This window comes from Capricornis sumatraensis, chromosome 23 (assembly GCF_032405125.1).
Source record: "Capricornis sumatraensis isolate serow.1 chromosome 23, serow.2, whole genome shotgun sequence".
In the NCBI taxonomy this organism is placed as follows: domain Eukaryota; kingdom Metazoa; phylum Chordata; class Mammalia; order Artiodactyla; family Bovidae; genus Capricornis; species Capricornis sumatraensis.
The window spans coordinates 17,993,415-18,005,551 of NC_091091.1; the positions used below are offsets into that span (position 1 = coordinate 17,993,415).

Here is a 12,137-nt window from a genome sequence, read left to right on the forward strand (position 1 = left end):
TCCAATTGTGGTTTTCTTTAGATGAGAAAACTGAGGTGCAGAGAAGTCAAACCTTGCCCAGTGTCACAGAGCAGAGCTGAAAGTAACGCTTGTATTTCCTGAGGTCCAGATTAGTATTATTTCTACTTCAGACTATTACTTTTTGGTAAGCTACTCTTAAATTACTTAACAGGTCTTTTTTATCTTTTATTTGTTTGATCAGTATTCTTGCTTTGTGTCAAAATGAACTTTAAAATGAATTTTACTGATACTTCTGTGATGAAAATTTCAGTTCTTTGTTTAATTTTAGGTGAGTTAATGTGGGGAAAATCCTGGTATTCTGAAGATGTTGCGGCACAGTATTGTTTCCTGTTCAAATTACAAGTAACTTCAAGAATTTTCAGGAAAAAAAGAATTGGGATTGTTTTGTTTTATTATTAAATCATGCCATCTGAACAGAAACATTTATTTTTTGATGAAAAACAAAATACTTTAAAAAAAGATTATGATGTGAAAAATGAGGTAGTTGATAGTCTCAGATCAAAAACTTCAGAACCAAAATTTCAGAACCAACTTAAACCAAACATTTCAGAAAGTAGTTTTCATTATGGACTAAAAAATGTGAAAATTATTTTGCCGAAGATAAATATTCCAAATGAAGTCCTATTGAAACATGAAGTTGACAAATACAGAAAATTATTTCAGCATAAGCCACAGACTGCAAGAAAATCTATCAATGTAAAGACTGTAAGCTCTGTGGAAGAGTGTATGTTGCTTCATCAGTCTGAGAGAGTTGACGAAGGTATAAAAATGTCTGCAAAAATACTCAATTTCAATTGTTTAAAGTGCCGAGATAGCACTCGGTATAGCCCAAATGATTTGCAGAAACACTTTCAAATGTGGCACCATGGTGAATTACCTTCCTATCCTTGTGAGATGTGCAGTTTTTCAGCAAATGACTTCCAGGTATTTAAACAACATAGACGGACTCATAGAATCACGTTAGTAAAATGTGACATTTGTAACAATGAGAATTTATATACTTTATTAGACTTAACAAAGCATTTTTCATCCACACATTGTGTAAATGGTACTTTTCAGTGTGAAAAGTGTGAGTTCTCCACCCAGGATGTTGGCACATTTGTTCAGCATATCCACAGACACAACGAAATCCTTTATAAGTGTGGTAAATGCCATTATATATGTCTAACCAAAGGAGAGCTTCAGAAGCACCTTTATATTCATTCTGGTACCTTTCCCTTCACTTGTCAATATTGTAGCTATGGTGCTACCAGGAGAGAGCACCTTGTAAGACATGTTATAACTTTGCACAAAGAACATTTATATGCGAAGGAAAAACTGGAAAAGGACAAATGTGAAAAAAGGATGGCGAAGTCTTCTGCAGGACTTAAACTAATACTGAAAAGATACAAAATAGGTGCATCAAGGAAGACATTCTGGAAACGCAAGAAAGTCAACAATGCAAGTGACAGAAGTATAGAAAAAAATACTCAAGTGCTTAAAAAAGTGAACAGAACACAGGCTACATCTGAAGACCCAAGCCATCTTGTTCAGGAACATTTAAGTGAAGAAAAGCATGAAAGACTATACTGTGAGAATAATGATAAACCTGCTGAGTCAGAGTCGGAAAAACCAACTCTTCTGTCCACTGGACAATGTAATGGAGCTCAAGAGGGATCAAATTCTGCTTCAAGTTTCTTGAAGACTGCTGTACAAGGACCTACAGTGTTAATGATAAAAAACAACAGAATAACAATTCCTGCTAACTACAGTGCTAAGTTTATGGGCTTCAAGATGGTGGATGGAAAACAGCATATTGTAATAAAACTATTGCCTACCAGTAAACAGAATTTATCTTTACCAGGCTCACAGTCAGGTGCTGCAAGGGAAAGTACTGCAGTTATGCAGCCCCAGACTTTGGATACCACTGCATTTTTAACAGGAGTACCAACTGAGTTAAATGACACAGTTTGCATGAAAGCAGCTCCTTCATTTTCATCTTCATCTCCTGTACTTTCAGGGAAAGTAATTTCAGAAAAAGAAATGGCTTTGCTATCTCAGACAAGTAATAATATTCCAGCAGTGGATGATGAAAAAGGTGTATCTCCTTCACCAGTAGAGTCAGACTTGATTACAGCATCAGTGAATTTGACCACAAAAGTAGAAACAAGAGATAATGTTGACTTATGGGGCAGTCATATTACTCAATGTCACCCTGGGGTGTTAGGTACTACAGTTAAAAGTCCAGATAAAGTCAGATGTACTGCCAAACCAAATTCATACAACAGTGGAGATATGCATAATTATTGCATTAATTATATCAACTCTGAGTTACCTGTTGAATCTTCCAGTCAAGGGTCATTACCTTTTCATAATTACTCAAAAGTGAATAATTCTAATAAACGTCGTAGGTTTTCAGGAACAGCAATGTGTGAAAACCCTCAAAGAGAATCTTCATCCAGCAAGACAGTTTTAACTGAGTCAGTTTTATCACTAGTGAGGAAGGAGAGCTCAAACCCAGATAGCCTGTTAGCATCTATTAGTCTTTTAAATAGTAAAGATGGAACTTTAAAAACACAAGCTGAAATCGAAGAACAGTGTGTTTTAGAAAAAGGACAGAACATTGATGGACAAAACCTATACACTAATGAAAATAAAAGTTTAGAGAGCATGACTGAAAAGCCTAAATGGGATGGCATTTCTAATGTTGAGTCACCTATGATGCCTAGGATCACATCTGTTTTCTCACTCCGGAGCCAGCAGGCATCAGAACTTTTGCCACCTGAACTAAACCAGTTACTACTAGATGTATTAAAAGCAAAACCTGATGTAAAACAAGACTCTGGTAACAGTCCAGATAAAGATGTTCCACTTCAGTGTGCCCAGTCTTTTCAGGAACATGGGGGAGAAAACAAAATAGTTGAATCTTCAAAAGACTTGAAAGTACAAGGCCTTTTCCCGATTCCATCTGGTAGTATGGGAACTAATATGCCTACAAATGATCTGAATTTAAACTGTAGTGGAAAAGAAAAGCAAATGCTGTCACAGGATGTGAGAGATTCAGAGAAGACCCCTAGAAGTTATGGTTTTGGCACATTGCCTAAGACTCAGTCAGATGCAATAATTACACAGCAGCTCGTAAAAGACAAACTACGAGCCACAACACATTCTTTATATGTGCATAATCCACTAAATTCAGAACTAAGACAGGCTATATTTGTTCAGACTTCAAAAGGCTTTTTTGTACCCTTGCACTTTGCTGGTAACCCTGGATTATATGTTTCAAGAAGACCATCGGTTAATACACAAGGTATCCCTGCCCCTCTCCTTTTAAACAAGAAACCGGGAATGATTTTAACATTTAATAATGGGAAACTTGAAGGTGTTTCTGCTGTCAAAACTGAGAGTGCTCAAGCTTGTGGAACTACAACTAAGGAACCTTGCAGAGCACCTTCCTTAAAAGTAGAACCAAACAGTAATTGTCTGACCCCTGCACTTTGTTCCAGCATTGGCAGCTGTGTGAGCATGAAAAGTAGCCCAGAAAATACTTTGTCATTAAAAGGCCCTTATATTATTAAAACGCCAGCAAATTCTTCAGTGAAAGCTGTTCCTACTCGTAATATAATTCCTGAGCATCAGGGCACTAAGTTGAATATCTCCACTTCAATAAAACCACAGAACAAGATTTTTCCAAAACCACCTCTTTATACCTTTTTGCCTGATGGCAGACAAGCTGTTTTTTTAAAGTGTGTGATGCCAAATAAGACTGAGCTGCTTAAACCTAAATTAGTCCAAAATAGTACTTGCTTGAAAAATATACAGCCAAAGAAACCTGAAGGAACACCACAAAAAATATTGCTGAAAATTTTTAACCCTGTTTTAAATGTGACTGCTGCTAGTAATCTGTCAGTAAGCAACACTGGATCCTCATTGCAGAAAGACAGTGTACCATCTAACCAGACTACAGGACAGCAGAAAGAGCCAGAATCTTCTAGAGATGCCTTACCCTTCTTACTAGACGATATGATGCCAGCAAACGAAATTGTGATAACTTCTACTGCAACATGCCCAGAATCTTCTGAGGAGCCAATATGTATCAGCAACCATTCAGATGCCAGGGTATTAAGGTGTAAAACAAATTGTACAATTGAGAGAAACTTCAATAAGAAAAAGACTTCGAAAAGAAAAGTTTCAAGAATAAAAAGTCATGTAAGAAGTCAGGATTCTGAAACTGCCTTTGTATCTAGAAGCAGAAACTGTAAACGCAAGTGTAGAGATAGTTACCAAGAACCTCCAAGAAAAAAAGCCTTACACAGAAAGTGTAAAGAAAAAGCAAAGCCTGAAAGTATCCCTGAATCATTTGAATTCAACAGACCTAGGCTTTCAAAAGATACAGTCAGAACTCTGCGGCTTTTCCCCTTTAGTTCCAAACAGCTTGTGAAATGTCCTAGGAGAAACCAACCAGTTGTAGTTTTGAATCATCCTGATGCAGATTCCCCAGAAGTAGTAAATGTAATGAAAACTGTTGCTAAATTTAATGGACGTGTTCTTAAGGTTTCATTGTCGAAAAGAACTATCGATGCTTTACTGAAGCCAGTTTGTTGTAACCCTTCTGAAATAACGTACGACGATTTTCCTAAGAGGCACAAAACATTTAAACCTGTTAGTTCTGTGAAGGAAAGATTTGTGCTAAAGTTAACTCTCAAAAAGACAAGCAAAAACAATTACCAGATTGTGAAAACTACCTCTGAAAATATTCTGAAAGCTAAATTTAACTGTTGGTTTTGCGGTAGAGTGTTTGACAATCAGGATGCTTGGGCTGGTCATGGACAGAGGCATTTAATGGAAGCTACTCGTGATTGGAACATGTTAGAATAATTACCAAGGAAAAGTAAAATTACCTTACAAGAAAATAGTGAGTTGGGTTACTCCATGCAGACATTTTTTACTTCAATATAGCACCAAAGTTAAACATTTAAAAGTTAGCTGTATTTCATGGATGAGCAAAAGTTTCAGTGTTGCATTTGAAAATGCACATTAGTTGCATCAGTGCACATTAGTTTTGAAAGAAACTAATCACAGATTTACTTTGATTTAATTTTTTAAAATATGTGTTTTTGGGAAGTTAAGGCTAAAGAAAACTATGGTGAAACAGTTTTCCCAGTTTAGTGACTGTTAGTAAAGAGAGTAGCAGCTGACAGCCCCATTCCCTCTCTTCCACTATCCTTATGAATCTTGATAACTATAGCTCCTCTGAAAAGGTTGAGAGCTCTTTCACTAAGCAACCGAAGGAATTTCTTGCCATTCATGAAGATACTCTAAGAGAGCTTAGGTAAAGAACTTACTCTCCTGCAAGATGTAGTTCTTTTGAAGGTAACTAGGCTCTGCTGAGAGTACATTTAACTCACTACAATTACACCTCATATGATGGTTGGTAAAAGTTTTTGATGAGTAGGTCTTTTTTCCTTGTAAGCTGTCTGGCACATCATTGAGTGGAACACCTTTCCAAGGAGATTTTCTAAGTGGCTCTCATGTTGCAGTAGATGGGCAGTCTTGAGAGAAGAATTAACCTCTCCATCTAGTTTGAAGTTCATTTAAAGAACTTAAATATTTTTCTGAATTTGATTATACTCACCCTGCATTCCTTTTAGTTAAGTTGTTTGTTCCATCATAAACCAAGTGGCCAATTTTTTTCTTGGTTGCCATCCCTTTAAAAAGAGTGAAATGTAGAAGCACTTCCAAGGGAATGGCTTTTCTTGAAAATTAAAAATTACTCCTCAGAAACAATATTTTGAAGCAAGATTAACAAAGTAGATCATACTTTCGTGTTTATTATTAGTGTCTGAATATGTCCAATTGGGACAAACCATTTTTTGTTAGCAACGTTTCAGTATGACTGACAACCCAAAGCAGATTATGTACTGGTTGTTTGCAGTTGGAAATGAAGAAGCATTAATAGTGGACTCAGTGACAATGCATAAAACTTCAGGACAGATTCTGAAGGGATATGCCCAACAGGTAGAATTTTAAAAAGGAATGTTTTCATGACAACAGAATCATTGATTTAAACTTCTCACTTTGTAAGTTGGGGTCAAATTTTGTTGGATCATTGGGTAATGGGGTTCTTGTATTAAAAAATTACTATATAATTTTTGTTACATTGTTACTACAAGTGTTATGATGTTTTTCATTGATTGAATGAAAACTTCAGGGCTTCTCTTCTGTATATAACAAAGAATTTAAACCTGTACATATTTTTGTACCTTTCAGTTATGTAAATTTTGCACAGAAAGTTTTTGAGATAAAAAGTTTATTTTCTTTCAATTTAGTTCTGTGCATGCACTAATAAAACTCATTGTTTAATTTAAAAGGAGGATATAAGACTTTACCCATGTTATTTTGGGGGGTTTTATTTCAGATGTATAATTTTTTTTTATATATATAAATTCAGTTTTCAGGGATTGAACACTATTGTTAGCAAGTGCCTAAAAGATGTGAAACAGTTTACATACGTCAACTGTAACATTAGGTCCCAAATGGGCCTTTTCCCCCAATAGTTTTATTTTAAAGAAAGCCATACATAGACGCTTCAAGCTATCTTGCTATGCACATTATACATGTACTGTTTTTGTGCAGTTTGTCTACTTTCTTAGAAGTGAAGTATTTTTTGTATAAAACCTGTTACAATTGTGTTTCTTAAATTGAGCCTAAGAATGGAGTTGATTGGAAATATACAATATATATTAATAATGTGTATGGTGTTTAAAGACTGGTAAGCATTGTTAATTTCTGTAACAAACATTTTCTTCCATTAAATTTATCTTGTTTGTGTTTACACATTTTTCTTTTACTGTGCTGAATTCAAATGGGAATTTTATTCTAGTGGGAAATATTTAGTTTTCAAAACTTTTTTTTTTCAATGCTAGTGAATGCAAAATAAAATATGGGCTTCCCCCACCCCCAAAGTTACAGGTGAAATTTTGTTTGAGAAGGGTAGTACGTATTACAATATAACTATGCTGGTTAAAAAAAAAGCCACAGGGAGATGTCCCTGGCTGTCCAGTGATTAAGACTTCGCCTTCCAATGCAGGGGATATGGGCTTGATCCCTGGTAGGGAAGCTAAAATCCTACATGCCTCAGGGCCAAAAGACCAAAACAGAAGCATATATTGTAACAAATTTAATAAAGACTTTAAAAATGGTCCACATCAAAGAATCTTGAAAAGACACAGGGTTATGTTCTTCAGTACCCTAACAACAATAAAACTGAAATGTGGCTGTGTTAGGGTTAGATCACCTGTGAATACAGAAGGGAGAGGAGGAACTATCTTGCCACTGTTTGCAGCACTATAAAAATATACTTTTAAAAAATAATGCTAATGTTGAAATACATATTTTTTGCCTTAAGGTTTTAAAAGCTATTTTTAAAAACTTTATGCACCAGTTCCTCTACTGCTGCTAAGTCACTTCGGTCATGTCTGACTCTGTGGGACCCCATAGAGGGCAGCCCACCAGGCTCCTCTGTCCCTGGGATTCTCCAGGCAAGAACATTGGAGTGGGTTGCCATTTCCTTCTCCAATGCATGAAAGTGAAAAGTGAAAGTGAAGTTGCTCAGTTGTGTCTGACTCCCAGCGACCCCATGGACTGCAGCCTACCAGGCTCCTCCGTCCATGGGATTTTCCAGGCAAGAGTACTGGCGTGGGGTGCCATTACCTTCTCCAGTGCATAAAAGTGAAAAGTGAAAGTGAAGTCGCTCAGTCGTGTCCAACTTCCAGCAACCCCATGGACTGCAGCCCACCAGGCTCCTCTAAGTTGCCATTGCCAGTTCCTCTAGTTAGTACCTTTTTTGAGGTGTTTTTTTTTTAACTTAGGTTATTCTGAAGGAAAACCTACTTGAAGCCTCTATTGCCACAGCAGGAAATCTGAAAATAGAAACCTCTATCCTTCTTTCCTCCTAGCTGAAAGTTAGCTAAAGAAGGTTTTTTAAAACAGTATTCATTAATTCAAAGTTCTTAGTACAACTGGAAGAGTTGGTGTTACTTTTTCAATCCAGCTCCTGGGTAAGGAGTTTTTCATTTTTTCCTACTTGTCCTTCTCCATTGAAAAGGGCCTATTTGTCATTTACTTAAACTAATAGTTTAACTCTTCAGCGTTTACAGTCTTACTAAGTATTCAGCACAGATTGAAATGTAATTATTTTTAAGAATTTCATTTTTATTAAGGAGTCAACAAGATAACTTCAGTAAAGGGTCTTAACAAATAACAGGCTTTGTAGGCCATTAGTTTCTGTTTTAACTGCTTAACTGTTGTCATGCTGAAACAGCAATAAACAACATGTGAATGAGTGTGCCTATTTTTTTTTAAATTATAATTGCATGTGTTAGTTTCTTCATTTTATTAAAACTTCGTTTAAAAAAATTGTCAGTGGGCTTAATCTGGCCCATCAGATGGTTTTTCCAGCCCTTGCTTTCTCTCATAGATGTGTTCTTAGATTGAGATTTTTATTCAAAATAGAATTTTAAGAGAGTTTTTTGTGATTCACAGCAACTATACAAAAGGTTCAAAGTATTGAAACTAAAATGTGTGCAGATAACAGTTACCACCATAGATGTATTTGTTCAAAAATGTAGTGAAGGTGATGAAAATAATTAGTAGATAGGTCTTTTGTGTGCTAAGAGTAATGCAATTTATGGAGGGATCAAAAATCAAACAATTGCTATGAGAATTTATGTTCAGATTAGATGAGAAATAGATACTATTTCTTCTAGTGCTTTGAAATCCGTAGTGAGAAAAAGTAATAGAAATTGTTTAAGATGGGGGGAAATGGAGGTGAGCTGAAAACAGAATATAGTATAAATTCTGTGCAGCTCACTTACGATTTTTTCTTGATAAGTGATTCCTTTTCACCATTGACATCTGCTTACTGAGGATTTGTCCCATTTGTGTTGAGGTATTGGCTCTGTTCCTTGCCACAGCCTTTGTTATGAACCTTGTTTTGAGCGAAGTGCCTTGGGGAATCTCATCTGTTGAAGCTTACTGACGGATGTTAGTTAAGAGTGTGGTATTTGCAGAAGAATTTCCCTATAGTGGAGAATTGAAATATAGGATCAACTTCGTTGATTTTGGTGTTCATTGCTTTAAGTATGCTCCCTTTAATAATTGGAAAATTAAGAAGTAGTCAGTATCTTAGAAGAGGTGTTTGATAAAGTCTTTGAATTATTTTTTGAGTATTTCTCTAAAATGGTTTCTGTTAATAAATGCCTCTAGTTTAAAAATCTTTTTTCTTTAAAAAGTGAATATCATAAATTATGATACTGTAAATTTGAATAGGACTTCCCAGGTGGCTCAGTGATAAAGAATTTGCCTGCAGTGTAGGAAACATGGGTTATATCTCTGGGTCGGGAAGCTTCCCTGGAGGAGATGGCAACCCACTCCGGAATTCCTACCTGGGAAATCATGGTCAAAAGAGCCTGGGGGACTACAGTCCATGGGATCACATAAGAATTGGACATGAGTTAGCAACTAAACAACAAATCTGAATAATGTAGGAAGAATGTTAATGTACTTCAGTTTTGAAAATCGTAATTTTAGTCAATGCCAAGAATGTACTTATTTAAAAGTGCTAATTTCTAATAGAGACATTTTTAATATGTTAAAAGATTTCTTCCCTAATACTTTAGAGTCCTTCAACCTAAAATGAAGGTTATATTCAGGTTGCAATTCAAATTGCCTCTTTCAATTAAGAAATGTAGGTGCCTGCTCTCTTCAATTATTTCACATTACTAATATTGTTACTGTAGGGAAACAAAATGAAAACTTGGAGAGAGTTTTGCAAATGACTATTTCAATATTTTGAAAATCCAGAAGAATACATTGAGAAATAGTTAGCTTTGTGAACACTTAACAGTAGTCATTTAGAAGGCAATAAAGGAAGACCCATTTATAATGGCCACAAAATAAAAATCGTGTGAATCTGCCAAAAGGAAAACCAAGCTGGGAGAAATGTTTCTGGGTATAAGATTAAATGTAGCACTCTTTGGTTGGTCTTGTTTTCCATGCCTGTGACCTGCAGACGGGTTATATCAAATAGGCAGTGGCAGCTGGGTAGTGGTGCTCATTGCGCCACTCGCAATTCCTGCAATATAAGGGACAGGACAGGACAGCTACAGAAGTGTGTAGCTTGCACCAGACCTACCTGCTGTGGTTAGATTGGCAGTCATGTGACAGTTTACATCTCCCAGGTTTCTGGGGCAGAAGAGCTATTGTATATACGTTAACAGCTAGTGAACCTTGGCACATTCTACTCTCCTTCCGTGCTCTTCCCAACCACCAACACAGCTGTTTGACAGGGAACATTCAATGAAGAGCCAAATTCCCAACACTCTCTCACCCCACAACCTGCGCTATTGCACAGAGGCACAGAGTTTCTGTTCAGGGGAAGGTTGGAGTGAGCATAAAAGACTTGGTAACACACTGTCTGTTGCAAGGGGCCTGACTTTATCTGGATCAGATTGGAGTAGTTTATACCCTATAGTATTGTTGAAAACAGTAGAGCAATCATCTAGCAATTATTGAAGGCCAACAATTGCTGGTGATACCAGTAGCTATCAGTGAGAAGCTTAAAGCTCTTTCTCTCAAGAGAGAAAATCTGGATAAAACTACAGACATCCCTTGTAATCAGAAAGGATGTGTGTGTGCTCAAATCTGCAACCATGTAAGAACAACTCTGGCTGAATGTAGGGCAAAACTTGTAAACTCCCTGAACAGTGAAAGAAATTCCAAGCCATACACAAATCCAATGTAAAGGGTGTAAATCTCACTGATTCAGGAGTCTTAAGCACAACCTCTGATCAATCAGAGTGTACGCGTGTTAGTCGCTCAGTCGTGTTCTACAGATTGTGATTCCATGAACTAAAGCCCAGCAGGGTCTTAAGCACAACCTCTGATCAATCAGACTGTGTGCGTGTCAGTCGCTCAGTCATGTTCTACTGTTTGTGATTCCATGAACTAAAGCCCACCAGGCTTTTCTGTCCATGAAATTCTCCAGACAAGAATACCGAAGTGGATAGCCATTTTTTCCTCCAGGGGATCTTCCCAACCCAGGGGTCGAACCCAGGTCTCTTGCATTGTAGGTGGATTCTTTACTGTCTGAGCTGCCAGGGAAGCCTGATCAATCAGTGGCTAATGACTAAATAGTGTCGACTCAGAGGCAACCCCTAGGCAGTCAGACTTAAGGATAAAACTGAGGGGGAAACAAGTTGACCACTGACATCAGAGGCTGCATACTGTGGGGACAGACTTGGTGAATTAGTTCAGCCAAGTTACTAAAACACAAGTCCAGAGTAGGGGACGAGTATACAGAGATCCTGCAATATTATTATAATAACTAAAATTATAAAAACTAAACTGTCTAGTTTTCAACATAAAATTAGACCTTCAAAGAAAGTGTGATATACCAGGGAAAAGGGCACTAGAAACTTCATTTGAGGGGTTCCAGATGTAGGGTGAATGTTAAGCAGCTATTATAAATATGTTCAAAGACCTAAAGGAAACCAGATTTAAAGTATTTAAGTATTTCTGACAGTGTCATATCAAGTGGAAAATATCAATAAGATAGAAATTACAAAAAAAGAACAAAATGAAAATTTTTTAGTTGAAAAGTACAATGACCAAAGTGAAAAATTTAATAGAGAGGCTCGGCTCAACTGTTGATTTGAACTAGCAGAAGAATCAGCAAATCTGAAGATCAATAAGAGATTTGAAATACGAAGCACAGACAGAAAAAAGAATGAAGAAAAGCAGTCACACCACATACACAAAAATTAAAATGGATTATAAACCTAAATATAAGCAAAAACTATAAATCTTGTAAGATTTATGACCATTGTTTAGTCGAAGCCTTCTTAGATATGACACCAAAATCACAAGTGAAAAAACGAGAGAAAAAAGATACCTCAGTTTTATTGGAAGACATTGTAAAGTTGATCTGTTTCACCTAGTTTGGATTAATACAGATTTTATTTCAATTTTCATTTTTTAGAAACTTTGCTCTACATAGCTTTATCTCTCCACCCCCAATGCTATTATTGTCATAGATTATAGCTTTATAAATTGTGTGCCCATCAAGGCAGATTTAT

The 12,137-nt window shown here is 36.4% G+C and overlaps 1 protein-coding gene across 1 annotated transcript; it reads left to right on the forward strand.

Annotated features, from left to right (window-relative positions):
• The first annotated feature begins 423 nt into the window (after window positions 1-423).
• Window positions 424-6,757, forward strand: ZNF518A (zinc finger protein 518A). Its single transcript, XM_068961583.1, has one exon. The coding sequence runs from the start codon at window positions 424-426 to the stop codon at window positions 4,876-4,878; it is 4,455 nt and encodes a 1,484-aa protein (XP_068817684.1). The 3' UTR covers window positions 4,879-6,757.
• The last annotated feature ends 5,380 nt before the right edge of the window (window positions 6,758-12,137 follow it).

What these genes read in the sequence shown, in the direction of transcription:
- ZNF518A (XM_068961583.1), top strand. Translation starts at nt 424, where the DNA reads ATGCCATCTGAACAGAAACATTTATTTTTTGATGAAAAACAAAATACT.